Source organism: Galeopterus variegatus, unplaced genomic scaffold (assembly GCF_000696425.1).
Source record: "Galeopterus variegatus unplaced genomic scaffold, G_variegatus-3.0.2 Scaffold309, whole genome shotgun sequence".
Lineage (NCBI taxonomy): Eukaryota > Metazoa > Chordata > Mammalia > Dermoptera > Cynocephalidae > Galeopterus > Galeopterus variegatus.
Genome location: NW_007726420.1, coordinates 183050 through 199507, shown reverse-complemented (window position 1 = coordinate 199507; position 16458 = coordinate 183050). Strand labels below are relative to the sequence as shown.

The following is a 16458-nucleotide window of genomic DNA, read 5'->3' as shown; positions in this document are numbered from 1 at the left end:
ATAATTTTTTTTTTTTTTTTTTTTTTTTTTTTTTTTTTTTTTTTTTTTTTTCCGTGCCCAAAAAAGAAAAAAAAAAAAAAAAAAAAAAAAAAAAAAAAAAAAAAAAAAAAAAATTATTATGGTATTTAGATTCCAATGGATAGATTTAAATTAATATTTTATTTTTAAATGTCAACATTTATAAGACACTGAGGGGCTGACCTGTTAGCTCACTTAGTAAAGGGTGGTGCTAGTAACACCAAGGTCATGGATTTGGATCCCTGTACCAGCCAGCCATCAAAAAAAAAAAAAAAAAAAAAAGTTATATAATATACTGGATTTGATGCAGTTTTTTAAACTTATAATGAAAGTTTTAGAAGTCATCTTAGAAATGTGTAACAGATGCAGTTTGTCTACATGTTTAGGGATTACCCAAGTAAAAAGTTGAGGCAAATGCCAAAAAGCCCAGCAGGACTAGATGATTTAGAGCAAGGTGAGGAAGGGTCAAAAAGGATAAACCTGGGCAGGGTCAGATCCTCACACCAGAGATGTGTTCCTGAAAATGGGCTTCCCATGTTCAAATTACAAGTTATGCTGTATCCAGAGCTGCCGTCCGTCTCCCTGCACTGCAGTTTGTCTCACTCCCCACAGCAGCTGCCACTGCTTCTCCCACACTACTCCTGCCACTGCTGCTGCTGGCTGCAGCCACCGCCATTCTCATGCAGCAGTTTGTCTTGCTCTCTGTCCCACTCCCCCTGCCTCACACGCAGCAGTTCATCTTGCTTCCCACTGCAGCTGCTGCCTCTGCTGCCACCAGCTCTACCTTGCCCAGATCCAGGTGTTTCCATGTTTTACCAGGCAGGAGGAAAGAGGAATGAGGTGAGTGAGTGCAGCCCTGCACAGCCAGTGGTGGGAACTACTCAAAGAGATTGTGCAACTGCATTGACCTGAGGAGAGACACATGCTAAGCCACTGATAAGTACAGAAACTCAGTATAGCCAAAGAGCGTATGGAAGAAAATTCTAGGCCACCAACAACCCATCCCCCAACTGGGAGAAGCAAGGACCCAGGAAAAGCCTCTGCCTGCAAAATAGTGCCCAGGCTCACCCATTCAAGCTGAGGAGCTTCAGTATACTCCAGTGCACCTATCAGGGCAAAAGGATACTAGCTGGGGTGCCAACAAGTCTACTAAGGTCACCCACCTCAGCCAAGGAGTGAGAGGGTACCCAGGAGCTTCTCCAAAGAACTAGAGATCTCCTCCACGTCCTCAACAACCCAACACAGTGTCACCCACTTCAGAAAGGAACCACTGAGTGCCCTAGTGCCTAGGCCAAGAAGGCATTCACAGACAACTCTGACATTAAATACGGTTGAATTAACCACACAGAGACTATACTAGTATGTCTACCTGGAACCAAAACTAAAACACCCCACCCAATGATCAGTATAAAACACATCTACGACAGGCACTCTCTCTCCTCAAATGCCACTCCAAAGTAACAGAAGAAGCACCTGCTCTACCAGATAACCAGACATCAACATAGGGAGACCAGAAATATGGGGGGGGGGGGGACACCAAAAAATATGATACCACCAAAGGAATATAATAATTCTCAAGTACCAGACCCCAAACAGCAGGAAATTCTTGAGATGACTGAAAAAGAATTCCAAGCAACAATCTTAAGGAAACTCAATGAGATACAAGACTCAGACAACACATGAAATGAGAAAAACAAGCCAGTATATGAAGGAGGAAATTTACAAAGAAATAGATACCTTAAAAAGGAATGTAGCAGGACTCCTGAATGAATCCTGAGGGATTCATTAAATGAAACAAAAAATACAGCTGAGAGTTTAAGCAGCAGGCTAGAGCAAGCAGAAGAAAGAATTTCTGATCTCAAAGACAGTCTTTCTGAAATAACTCAGATGGACAAAAAGAAAAAAGAAAAAAAAATTCTTTTAAATGAAGAAAATCTACAACAGTTGTCAGACAACTTTAAGCACACAAACATCCAAATCATGGGTACTACAGAAGGGGAGAAAAAGGAAAAGGCACTGAAAACCTATTCAGTGAAATAATAGCAGAAAACTTTTCAGGTATTGGGAGAGATACAGACTTCTAGATCCAAGAGGCTCAAAGATCCCCAAATAGATTCAATCCAAAAAGGTCCTCTCCGAGAAACATTGTGTCAAAAGTCAAAGACAAAGAGAGAATCCTAAAAATAGTATGACAAAAGTCATCTTCATCAGACTAACAGCAAATTTCTCAGCACAAACTTTACATGACACAAGAGAACGGGATGATATATTTAAAGTACCAAAAGAAAAAAATTGCCAGCCAAGAATACTATACCCAGCAAGACTATCCTTCAGAAATAAAGGAGAAACAGTATTTCCCAGGCAAACAAAAAATGTGGGATTTCACCACCACATGACCAGCTTATAAGAAGTCTTCAAGGAAGTCCTACATCTGGAATCCAAAATTGACAATCACTACCATGAATACATGTGAAAGAACAGAACTCACTGGTAGAGCAGACATGCAAATGAGAAAGAGAAAGAAACTATACCTTACCACCTCAAAAAATCAAAGAACACTGAAGACAAATAAGTTGTATGTGGCCTGCAAATCTGCGCATTTTAATAGGTTCAGGTAAGCAGATGTTCCTTTTGTTGTGTACAGAGCCACCTTCTAATGAATTTGTTTTGCTAATTTGTCTTGCTAATTTGTCACTTCTGTTCAAATCAAAGTTGAGTACAGTTCATGAAGGACTCTTTTCCCTATTGCCACAGCATACCACTGATTAAAATCTATCCTTACCACTTTAGTGTCTGGCTTTGTTTATCTTTGACACTTATTATCAAAAAGGTTTATATGCATACTGCAAACATTTAGATGCTTATTTTTTTGAGGAGCTTCTTACATTAAAAAACAACATTGTTAAGTGACACAGAGGATCACACATGAACACACGGGTTTAGAAGATAAAGTTAGGGTGAACTGAGCTCAAGAGTAAGTATACTCACAGTGCGGATAAGCCAACTGATTGGAGAGTGTCTCTGAAAAAGGGCAGCGATCATATTCTCCCACCACCAGCCTTTATCTACCAAATTGAAAAAATAACAATAAGTATATACATAAATTACTGTCCAAGCACCATTAAAAAGTCCTTAAATGCTGTTTCTTTTACATAGTATAAGCAGATGCGAAACAAAGGTTGACTGACAAAGAGTGATTTTACTAGTAGAGTAGTCCCCCCATCCATGGTTTCACTTTCCACAGTTTCAGTTACCCGCATTCAACTATGGTTGAAAAATATTAAATGGAAAATTCCAGAAATAAACAACTCATAAGTTTAAAATTGTGCGCCATGCTGAGTAGCATGATGAAATTTCGCAATGTTTGGCTCCTCCCCACCCAAAATATGAATCATCCCTTTGGATCCACATGATAGAGGCTACCCAACTGATAGTCACCTAGTAGCCGTCTAGGTTATTAGATAGACTGTTGCCCTATCACAGTTCTCAAGTAGCCCTTATTTTACCTCATAATTGACTCAAAGCACAAGAATAGTGATGCTGGCAATTCAGATATGCAAAAAAGAGAAGCCATAAAGTACTTCTTTTAAGTGAAAAGGTGAAAGTTCTTCACTTAATAAGGAAAGAAAAAAATCAAATGCTGAGGTTGCTAATATCTACGTAAGAACAAACCTTCTATCAGTGAAATTGTGAAGGAGGAAAAAGAAATTTGTGCATAATATATAGAGAGTTCAGTACTATCTGAGGTTTCTTCCAAAGCATCCCCCATGAATAAGGGGGGGACTACTATATCCAGTTTTCAAAGACGAATCCTGAATTTCATGGCAACCATAAAAATCATCTTATATAATTATACATATAATATTTATATCATATATGTGTGTATATGTGCATACATACAATAAATATGTATGTTCTCCTAGCAAGCAGAAATATGCAAATATCCACTCAAGTTTTGAAAGCAGAATCTTTTATACCTGAATACAATGTTGACTATGCTAAAGGAAATCATCCTATCAATTTCAAAATAAAATTAAGTAGCTATCAAGGGAAATGGCCCAATAAATATCAGAAAGAATGTAGAAAAATTTTATCTTGCAGAACTTTAAATTTGATTTGGGCTCACATTTTTAAAAAATACAAACTTGCAATCATTCCTAAAATTAGCGTTTAACATCTTCAAAAGCCTCTGTAGGAAATTTATTTCCAAAGAAAATTTTTCATCTAAGAAATAAGCAGTGGCAACAAAAGAAAAAATAGACAAACTGGACTTCATAAAGATTTTTAAAATTTTGTGCATTAAAAGAATAAAAAGGCAACCCAAAGAATGGGAGATAATATTTGCAAATCATGTATCTGATAAGGGATTAGTATCCAGAATATATAGAGAACTCCTAAAACTCAAGAACAATGAAGAAAAACAACCAACATGATTCAAAAATAGGCAAAAGACCTGAATAGATATTTCTTCAAAGAAGATATACACATGGCCAATAAGCACATGAAAAGATGCTCAGCATCACTAATCATTACAGAAATGCAAATTAAAAGTACAATGAGATACCACCACACACCTGTTAGGATGGCTATTATAAAAAAAAACCAGAAAATAACAAGTGTTGCTGAGGATGTGGAGAATTGGACCTCTGTGTACTGATGGTAGGAATGTAAAATGGTACAATCACTGTGGAAAACAGTAGGATGGTTCCTCAAAAAATAAAAAATATAAATATCATATGATCCAGCAATTTCACTTCTGGGTACATAAGCATACTTCAAAAAGTTCAAGGAAAGATTCATATTATCTTTTAATTTTATTTTTCACAAACTTTTTGAAGTACCTTGTATACCCCAAAGAATTGTAAACTGAGTCTCAGAGAGACACTTGTACACTCGTGTTCATAGCAGCATTATTCACAATAGCCAAAACATGGAAGAAACCCAAGTGTCCATTGAATGGATAAGCAAAATGTGTTATGTACATACAACAGAATATTATTCAGCCTTAAAGAAAGGAAGTTCTGACACATGCTACAACATGGCCAAACTTAAAGGACATTATGCTAAGTGAAATAAGCCAGTCATAGAAAGACAAATACTGTGTGATTCTACTTAGATGAGGTAGTTAAGAGCAGTCAAAATCTTAGAAATAGAAAGCAGAATGGTGATTGCCCAGGTCTGGGGGGAAGGGAAAATAGGGAAATGCTTAATGGATACAGAGTTTCAGTTTTACAAGATGAAAAGAGGTATGGAGATGGATGGTGATAATGGATTCAAAACATTGCGAATGTATTTAATGCCATTGGCTGCATACTCAAAAATGGTTAAGACTGTAAATTATATGTTATGCATATTTTACCACGAAAAAATTGGGGAAAAAGTTTTTTTAATTAGAAAAAAAGAAAAAAAAAAAAGCATCGAGCATCTATGTGCCATATGCTGACTTGGCCCAGACCCTTGAATTTAACAGTAAACAAAAGAATCTAGTGTATCATTAAATGAGCAAGGTTTTAATAACCATAATAAAGGAAATAAAACAGAGTAATGTAATTGTGAGTGACGAAGGAGGGCTCCTTTTGAGAGGAGCATTAAAGCCAGCCTTCTGTGCTGTCGACATTTGAGCTAAGTTGGGCAGAGTGTTCTAGACATAAGACATGGGTGACAGAGCCCTTCAGCAGGAACAAGAAACAATGCCAGGGAGGTACAGGGGGAGTGAGGGGGGACAGAGGCATAAAATGAGGTGCAGGAGGTGATCATGTAGGGGTCTGAGGTCAGAGTCAGGACTCTGGATTTGTTAAAGTGAAATGGAAAGCCACAGCGGGTTTTTATGCAGGGGAACCTGATCACTCTAGCTGCTGTGTAGAGAGAGAGAATTATGGGAAGGCGAGAATAGCAGCAGGGAGATTAGGGGGGCTGCGACCGCAGCAGCCCGCGGTGTCGGTGGCTAGCCTCGCAGCGGAGGCAGAGTGAATGGACAGGTGCAGTCTCCTTCTGGTGGCACAGCTGACAGGACTTAAGGAGGGAGGGGTCAAAGATGACTCTTGGTTGGGGGGGGGTTCCATTTCCTGAGACATGGAAAACCAGTAGAGGAACAGATCTGGGAGGAGGCAGAGTAGGGGCAAAAAAGAGAAAAGAAAAAAGCAAGAGATCTGCTTAAGCATGTTAAGTTTGAGATGCCTAGGCGACGTCAAAGTGGAGATGATGAGAAGGGGGTTGGATACTCCAGTCTGGGGTTCAGCGGTCAGGCCTGGAGATAGGACAACAACAAGCACTTCTGTGGCTCTTGCTCTGTGCCAGGGACTTCTCTGAGTACTTCACATACACTGACTCACTTCGTCCTCACGGCAGCTATTACTGTCCCTGCTGCTCAGATGGGGAAACGAAAGCACAGACAGGTTAAGCACCTGGGTCATGGTCACCCAGTCAGCAAGTGACAGTGAAGCTGACAAGCCCTCTGATATTTCAATAGTTTAAAATTTAATAGTGGCTGAAAATTAATGATCTGTTAGTTAAACTTTTGCTTGCTGTTAGTTGTTAACTTCCCACCCAGTACCCCTTATTCCTGTAATATAATTATAAGTTGCTGAAGTCTGGTTTTCCATCAAGCTGCAAGAGATGACCCAATAAAGATCACAAGGAGAATTTGAGTTTGTTTGCAGAAAGAATGATCTCAAAGAAATTATAAGCACCAGATGACCCAGCCCCAGCTGCCCCTGGAGCCAAGCAGCCTGATTGCCTGAAGTCTATCTGGAGTTAGAGAAGCACAGACTTTCCCTTAACTTCCCCAAAACTCCCCCTCCCTTTCCTGTTGGCCCTATAAAACTCCTTGCCTTCTGTTTCTATGGCAAGACAATTTGAGAGATTTTGCTCTCCCATTTTCTCATTTTGGGCAATTAGAATAAGCCTTTCTTAAAATATCTCGAAGCACCAGTGCTTCAGTGTTTGGCTTTAGCTGTGCATCAGGTACCTGAGCCTGGAATTCTGGGTTTTGGCCACAACACAAAGATTTGAACCCAGGCAGGCTGGCTCTAGAGTCTGAGATCTTCCCCACCTCACATTTTGTTAAGCCTCCCCATATCCAGTGCCATTTGTCAATCTTCCTCACATCCTTATCCTTTCTCAAGGAGGTTTGAGGCACTGTGGGCATCCTCTGTAATGTCCAGAAACTTAATTTAACATCTTAACTATTTCTATTAATCAAGAAATGTTGCCTTGTTCTTCAGACATTTTAACTCAGTCTTAGCAAACCAAAATGCAACTAGTTTTCATTAAAACAAGATTTTTAAAAAGTTTTAAAAATCTTTTAAAAGCAATTAGATAGCATTTCATTAAATGTGTATGTTACAGACTAACTCAGCTATTTTTAAACTGCTTATACCTTACGTTCTACTAATCAGTTTGGCAAACAATTTGAATGGCAAAATTATAGAAACAAAGCCCATCATTCTAAATAAGCATACATGTGCTACAGACATTCTGTACAAACCCTGATAATTGTCACACCGTGGTCAGATACCACTGGTTGAGACCCAGTCTTATTCATAGCTGACACTTAAGAAAATTTTGAAAGAAATACATTAGTATAAAGAATTGATGACTGATCTGGCCGGTTAGCTCAGCTGGTTAGGGTGTGGTGTAACAACACCAGGGTGAACGGCTCAGATCCTGTATTAGCCAACTGCAAAAAAAAAAAAGGACTACTATAGAAACTGACACATACTCATCCAGCATCTTAAGATCTTCCTGGTAAAGCCTTATGTAAAATGATAAAAACAAATCCAATCATAAGAAACAGCAACATGAAGTCAATCTGGGTTCCTCAGATGAGCAACACTAAACTTTAAGATACTCCTTATGCACATCTTTCCTCCTTTACCCAGCTGCAAGTTCCCGAGGACAGAGACAAGTTTGCTTATCTCTGAATTTCCCACACATTGTGGAAATGAACAGTGTTCCCCTGAGATTGGGACAATGGCAGTGGGGCTGTTAACAAACAGAACAATTGGGCCAGGACCCAAGAGATCAATTTGAGAACCACCTCTCCCACCTACTAGCTGTCATTTCATCTCGTAGCCTCAGTTTCCTCCTCTGCATAATGAATAGGGTTAATAGTATCAGCCCTGCCTAATAGGACTGTTGTGAGGGTCTCATGAGAAAATGTGTGAGAGTATGCATGGTAAACTATAAAGTGTTTTACAGATGTTGCTTGTATAACAACATCCTATATCCCTTAGATTCTTGCAATAACTTCCTAATGGTCTTCTACTTCCATCTTAACCCAACACAATCCAGTCTCCACAGAGCAAACCAAAGTGATAGTTAAAAATACAAATCAGATCTGTTCAATCCCTGGCCTAAAACTCTCCTATGGCTTCCATTATGCTTAAAATCCAAACTCCTCATCATAACCCTGCACCATGGCCTCAGCTTCTCTCCACCTCTAATGTCACTGTCCCTTAATCCATGCTGTAACCACATGGACCTTCTTTTGTTTCTGGAACCCACTAAGCTTATTCCTACCTGTGGCCCTTGCTGTGATTCCACCAGGAATTGTCTTCCTCCAGCTTCTGCAGCAATGGCTCAGGGATCACATGGCTCAGACCTTCCCTGACCCTCTTACCTATTGTAACTGCCCACCTGTCTTTCACTCTCCATCACATCTCACTGTTCTGCTTTCTTTGTAGCACTTACCACTACCTGAAATCATCTTCATTGTTTACATGCAACTGTCCATCTCCCCCGACTAGAACAGAAGTCCCTGCCACAGAGTGGGAATTCTTCCACATGTTCTGCTGGGTGAGTGAAGGAAGCACCTGGACAGAACTGAACAGGGACATGGCTGAAAACGCATAGGAGTTCATTTTGATTACCTCGTTCATCACCGGAAATTGTAAACTTGTATGGGCTCTGACCAGTCCATAATCCTACATAGCCAACAAAGGTGGTTCCTGTGAATGCAACCTGAAATCAAGAGATAAAGTATCTTTTTACCATTCCAAACAAATACACATTGAAGTTATCTGTTCTACCCCACCATTTCATGGACTTTACTTTTTTCCTTCATAAATTCCAACATAACAGAATAAAAACTCTGAAATAGCCTTCTAAAAGAGGAGTTCTTAACCTCAGGGGTCCATGGATAGAACTCAGCAGATTTATGTCCTTAGATGGGAAAAAAGGAACATCTTTATTTTCACTAACCTCTACCTGAAATTTAACTCCTTCTATATGAATATATGCAACAAATCATGCAGTAGTAGTAGTGCCTGTGGTTTTGTCACCAGTAGAGCTCACAAGTATTTTCATATGCACAGTGGTGGTTGCAGATATCTTGAAATACTGCCCACAGTCATCACTACTCTGAAATCATAGTAGTTGTTAGATCCACTGCTAAATCTTCCTATTTAACGTGTTAGGAAAAAGCATAATATTGAAATGGCTCAATGTCAACATAACTGATCTTCTTTGTTGTTGTTGTTGTTTTGGCAACTGGCCGGTACAAGGATCAAATCCTGGACTTTGGGGGCACCAGCACCATGCTCTAAACAACTGAGCGAACCAGCCAGCCCCTAATCTTCCTTGTAATCCCATGTATTTTATGTATTTATACAACATTATTCGCCAAAGAGATCCATGCACAAAGAAGGTTGAGAAGCCCATCCTAGAAGTAGCAAATGAGCTCCAATTAAAAAATTAGTGTTGATTCGATTATAAAAGTTAAATATCACACGTTTTATAGCTCTGTGAAGTTAGGGGAAACAAGTGGAACTGCTCACCAACAATAACTACATTTAAATTTTAAATATCTTAAAAACTCATCTTACATACATCTTTCATTTAACCCTCACAATTATCTCATGAGTTATATGGATCATCCCCACTTTAAACTAAGGTAATAAACTCCAATGATTGCAAGACACCACTATATTACCCCAGGAGGAAAACCAAACTCTATTAGATATTTCCAATACCAAATTTTATTTTTCAAAGAAGTACCTAGAACAGTGCATGACTTATACTGTTAAATAAAGGTTAATTAATATTTTTATATTTTAATAAATGTATAGGGCTGGGTTAATATTTTTTCCTTAGAAAACTTAATCTTAAGTCAGTAACCTTTTTCATTTAATTATTTATTTTTACCTCTTCTGGTTGTAAAAATAATTTAAGGTGGCTAAAGGGAGAATGCAGGGGCCTTAGTTTTATAAATGATCTTTTCCCCCAGACTTACAGAGGCCCTTCCATGAATGCTCCCCAACTCCATTAATAGCAGTAAAATGGGAGTAAGTCTACCTTGCTACTAAAGCCCTAATAAAATGTAATTAAATGGAAAAAAAAGTAATTATAAGGTCATCTCATTTGCATGATACACTGACCCTCTTGAAAGGTTAAGAAAATTAAAGTTATGAATACGAAAACATTGTAGTTTCCAATTATAACATGTAATTATGAGATATAATTTGTAAGATATTTTATCTTGCAGCTCTGAAAATCTCTATTTCTAAATATTTATATTTCCTAATTGTCTCATCCAAGGTAGTTAACATAAATAAACCCTTAGCAGAGGACTCTAACTTACAGTCTAACTAAAGCTGAGTTTTGGGAAAGAAAGCAATCAGAAGGCTGAAGGCCTGGGTTCTGGTCCCGCCTCTGCCACGTCTCCGCCACGTGATTTGGGGCAAGTCAGTCTCTGTAAGGCTCAGCCCCTCATCTGTAAATTAAGGATGAAAATGGTGATTTGTGCCTGCTTCTCAGGGCTGCTGGGAGGATCAAATGAGGTCCCATATATAAAAATACTTTTAAGTTATGAATGCTAGACAAGAATGAGAGATGAATTATTTTGTGGATAATCTGTTCTTAATTAAGCAAAACAATTTATTGGCCATGAATCCTCCTCAGAAAGACAATACTCGAGTGTAACCTGTCTAGATTCAGCCATAATAACCTGAGCACTAAGAGTAACGCCATCTCAATAGACCATTTCTCGTGGGAGCTCCAGGATAAACAGAAACAAATGAAGCAACAATTATTAGTGAGAGTAAGTTTTAGAGAGAACAGTTGCTTTTATTGCATTTCTTCCTTGGTCTATGTATAAGAATACTTCCTCACTGAGGAATAAGGGAGAAGAATATAAACTAATAAATTAAAATATTATCCCATCCTTCAGTAATAACTGTTAACGTTTTAGCAGATTTCCTTTGAGAATTTATTATCCATTCACATTGTTATTGTTATCACTTAAAACCATTTTGAAAGTAAATCATCAGCTAGAAATAAAATTGTTAATAGTAGTGAAGTAAAGGAATAAAATTGGGAAAGGAGAAAACTTCACTTTAAATATTTCTGTATTGCTTGAATTTTTTGAGAAAAAGGTTTTGTTTGTAAAAGCAGATGACTGAATATTTAGTAAGTGAGTTTTTATTATTTATGAATCAACCCCTGAATGCAAAGAACAAATGAAATATAGTCATTGTGCTTAAAGCCAAAATCTGGCTTTTGCATGCTCTATTTTGTTTCATAGCAATAACAAGCTTTATGTTCTCAATGAACATTGATTAATGCCGTCTCTCCAAAAGTTTACACAGTAATGTGACAACATATTAGACTATACTTTTAAGGGGACCATGCTGAAAACAAAATAATCTAAGTATAATTTTTAAAAGATCATACACAAAAGAACAGTTTGGGTCAATCATACTTGTAGAATAAGGACCATTTGTTAATTTGGCTGTTATTTATCACGCATCTACCACATGCTTTATACAGATTACTTCATTTAACATTCATAACTGTCTTAATAAAGTAGTCATGAACCTCTCTGAGCTGCAGTCTGCAAAATGGGTATAAGTAACTTCCCAGGTTCACAGGGAAGTAATCAGCAGAATCAGGATTCAAACCCAGGCCTGTTAGGCCCCAAAGCTGCGTGTTTCTAGCCATTGCACCACCCAGCTCGTCCCCATTCCAGAAGCAACCTGAACATGGGAAAGCAGAGGAAAAAGCTGACTCAGCATAACAAGTGGAAGATTGATCAAACCCCAAAAGAGATTTCCCTAAGAAAACTGGTTGGCCTCTCTAAGTCAATGTTCAATAGTAATAAATGACTCTTCCTCCTAGAAACGTAATTGATGTAAACCTCTCTCCTGGTTTTGTTTTTCCGGGGGTTTGATGGTTTTGGCATCTTACACTGATAACACGTTTAAGTTATCCATCCAAATGACTGCTAACTTGGATTAGCAAGTCTTTCCAATTTCTGTATCTTATACCGTACGAACTATACCTGCCCATTCTTTAAAAACTGCACATCCACAATCAACTTGCGTAAGGTATTTCCGAAAGGATAATCCAGATTCCGACCATGGTAAATATGGCCTCTGGAGTCTTGAGCCACAATACTGGTGCAGAACCTGAGAAAAAAGAAAAGTCCAACATGAATGAATGAGACAAATTTTAAAAAGAACAGAAAAATAAGGTTCTCATTTTTAAAACAAGTCCAAAGAAAAAGTTTTTCTTCCTTATAGCTGACATATATACTGTAATCTTGTATAAGAATATGGATTCACAATTCAAGATGAAAAACAGAACTGGACACAACTCAGCTGTGTTCACTCTGTGTTACTAGCCCTTTGCCCTTAGCATATATGGATGGCACTGCAAACATACTGAACGAGAATTTTATCATCAACCTACCTCCTAAGTGAAACTGACCCATTCTGGGCTCAGCTAGGCCTCTGAACTCCGCTTATTCTCTCTGCTTAGTAGTATGTATTCTCTTTAACACATTATTCAATGCTAGTTCAAGCTTGCCTATGAATTTCTGAGAGTGAGTACAATGGCACTGAACCATCCATCCTGTCCCACAAATGTTTCATTTTGTCCCCTCTGGAAAATGGTTAGCTCTTCAGGGGCTTGGCACTTTTCCTGTCGCTCCCAGAGCTAATAAGAGAAAAAGATCCTTTAGGAACTCCTGGCTAAAGAGAAATATTTTGAGAAAAAGAAGAGGAGGTTTGTTAAAACATTTTAATATCCATATTCTCTGAGATATTTAATGTGATGTGAAAAAATATTTATATACAGGCTTTGCTCTCTCTGCTTCCACCATCTTGCAATGTGAGACCCCTTGATTGCTGTCACCACCACCAGATGGACTTTGGACTTCTCAGCCTCAGAAACTGAAAATCCTGAAATCTCTTTCTAAGTAGGCAATCCAGGAGCCAGAGAATGATGGCATCTCACCCAAACAAACCATCCAGGGAAAACACAGCCAGAGTCTCCTCTTGGTAAACCTGCATGTTGGGGATCCCCAACCACCTGGAAAATAGTTTTGCATGCCAAGCACGCATTGCTGATTTTCACCGCTGCAGCGGACTTGGTCAGCACCTGCCTGCTCCTTCAGTGAACTGTTCAGTGCACACCACCAGCTTCCTGCTGTGAGCACTGCACCTCTCTACCTGCCTGGCAGACTTTCTCGCTGAGCACAGTGCAGGACAAAAGTGTCAGGGAGTTAACGCTCATGAGCAGCCATCTAACAATGACAAACGGATTCGTAGGTTCCTCCTCTCTCAGGAGGAACAGCATTGAGATGTGCCTATGCAGTCTCAGGGAAGTCCCCAGTTTGCTTGATCTCTGCTGCCCACAGCGGTCACCTGCTCGTTGACACACCCTGTACTGCCTTCCTTCCCCTCCTGGTCTCGCTTTCTCACTCTCTTCCCACTGCCTCCCGAGATCACATCCAAAATAAATGACCTGCACCCATAAAAAAAGAAAATTTATATAGAGTATGTCCAGTTGTGGGGAGAAATATATATATATCCACACAAACAAAACTGAGAGGAAATACTTGAAGGATTGATGGTCATTTCTGAGTAACAGGATTGTGGTTAGGTTTATTCTTTATATTTTCTACATTTACTGATTTTCTATAATGATTACATATTACTTTTATAATTAGGAAAAAACAAGTGTTACTTAATTTTTTTGTTTGTTTAGAGAAGGAAGCTTGGTCAGGTTTTAATTCCATCCAAGGTTTCTGTTGTTAACTTCAAAGACTTCATGTCAGGGAGGGGACTGATAAAACATGGGAAGTAGCTAAAGCAACTTGTAGAATCTCTCTCAAAGATGATTTTTAAAAATCATCAATATAACAATACTTCCATATCAGGCTCAAATGTTTTAATGTGATGTAGTCTACAAGCACAGGAGACATGAGTAGATGGGCTCTGCTTTGGAAAAGGCACTGCAGGGCACTGGAGACTCATTGTGCTTTAGCACTCACCAGCCACCTGAGCCTTGGATTCCACATCACAAAACAGGTAATACCATCTTCTCTACAGGGCTGTGCTCATGAAGTGCCTAGCACCCAGCAGGCTTAAAAAAGGGTAGCTAGTATTATTCTGATTCAAAAAGCTTTACTTCTGAAGTGAGAACAAACCATTTCCTTTGAAAATGCTAGTGGAGCGTGATAGTGCTTTTTATTGTTAGGCAATTCAATAAATATCTTCATATCAAATCCAAAAGTTAGAATGTTTTTACTAGAACTTTTGTTTTAATATGCTTAAATATGGTGACTCAAACAAAAGAGGGTGAAAATGATTAGTGATTTTTCATTGAGAAAGCCACATGTCAGAATAGGAAAAAGTTGAAGGTGCAATGGTAAAATTAACTTAGTTCAGTTGAAGAGCACTCTGATTTAGTAGGCCTGTGTCTGAAAGCATTTTCCTGAAGAGGAAGGCAGTCACAGTGCTTCTTAACTTACTCTGCCTAGGTGTTCTGGGAAGATGCCAGGGGCAGTAAAGTTTCATAATCCCAAGAATTTTTTCCCCCGATCATCTTGGGGCAGTCAGAAGCTATAAGTATCTATGTTACCAGATAAGGCTGGTCTGGTCTCCAAACAATGTCTTAAAGGCAGAAACCAAGTCAAACCTCTCAATTCCAGGAACTGTTATAGAATCAAACACTAAGTATCCTCCTGCACTTTGCTTGGAATCAACCACATATTGCTCTAACTTCTGGTTAGCACATTTTATCGTGCCCGCTCCCAAGACCAAACACTGGCTGGCCCTATTAGACAGAACAGTGTTCCCTGTGACCTCAGCCCTGGTGGAAACAGACTCTGGAAGAGCAGGCAGGATCACCAGCCACGATGAATAGGGAGGAATAAATGCAGGGGGACAAGTCAGTGCAGGGATGACCCACCGCAGTTATAAAGCCGGAGGGGCAATGGGTTAACTAGAGGGTCCGGATGACAGAGGGGTTAGTTCCAACCACTTCCTGGAAAGGTACATTTTGAGCAGTTTTGAAAGTGGGATGCTACCTAGATTGGTTGAGAAAAGAGGACTTCACGAAGAGGTGTTTCCTTCGAGAAGGTGTTTTCCTTCTCGAAGTCCACGATCTGCTGCTGAGATTTACCCGGAGAGACAAAGAGGAAGCCTGTAGGTTTCGGGGCAACCCAGTCACCACCCTGTTTTTATCACATCGAAAACATGTCCCCTCCCACGCGTATGTGGCAGGAGCACCCGGCGAGCCCCACGTTAATCCGTGCTGGCATGGGGCACTCACGCGGACGACTCGTAGGCGAGGTTGACCAGCAGGCAGTCGGCCAGGCTAAGGTTCAGGAAGTCGCACATGCCGCGGATCTCGCCGGTGAAGGGCTGGGGCAAGTAGCGCGCCAGCTCCATGACCACCTTTCCGATCAACGCGTGGACCCACTTGGGGACACTACCCCTAGAAAAGACAAAGCACGCGGGTGTCTGACCTGCAGAGGATGAGGGTGCGAATGTGTGTGTACGGGGGTGGGGATGGGTGTTACATCCTAGGGGTGAGTGCTAAGTGCCTCCGTTTCCCAGAGAGCTGAGAGCCCAGGCTCCGCGCCACCCAGTCCGCAGCGTCCGGGAGGGAAAAAGAAACTCCGAGAGAGGCAGGGCAAGTGAAGCTGGTCCCCAAAAACGCAGGCTTGGGGAGCCCGCGAGGCCTGCAAGGAAGGCGTGGGCTGCGTCCCCTACTCGGTAGCTTAGCAGCCCGGGCAACAAATGTGCGCCACCCTGACCCGGAATGGCTCGAGGACAGGCGTGCCACTGGGGACAGACACTAAACTGGAAAGCCGAGCCGGCCGTGCTGGATAATCCCCAGCCCCGACGCTGCCCGCTCGTTCTCGAAGCGGTGGGAAGGGCGAGGCTGCGGGGGACGGAGAGGAGGAGGGAAGAGTGTTGACCGCACCCCGGGCGGCGCACGTCTGGGCCTCCCGCAGACCCCGTCCCGCGCCGGCGCTTACCCGATGACCTGCGCCACCGCGGCGCGCACCAAGTCCGGGTCGTAGTGCCGCAGCACGGGCAGCCAGCGCAGCTCGGGGGCCGCGTCCAGGCTCACGTTGAAGCGCGGCGGGGCGGGGGGCGAGGCGGCGGCGAGCAGCCCGGCCAGCAGCAGCAGCAGCGCCAGCGCGGGGCG

General features: G+C 40.8%; 1 protein-coding gene across 1 annotated transcript in view; it reads right to left on the bottom strand.

The window, feature by feature from the left end:
• Positions 1-16455, bottom strand: part of NAAA (N-acylethanolamine acid amidase) — a gene marked incomplete at its 5' end in the record, with an annotated part of 27287 nt that extends 10832 nt beyond the window's left edge. Inside the window, 5 exons of the mRNA XM_008567315.1 lie at positions 3007-3083; positions 8889-8979; positions 12296-12422; positions 15574-15738; positions 16286-16455. Of these exons, the coding sequence (XP_008565537.1) occupies positions 3007-3083; positions 8889-8979; positions 12296-12422; positions 15574-15738; positions 16286-16455 (630 nt within the window). The remainder of the gene's footprint in view (positions 1-3006; positions 3084-8888; positions 8980-12295; positions 12423-15573; positions 15739-16285) is intronic.
• Positions 16456-16458: the final 3 nt, after the last annotated feature.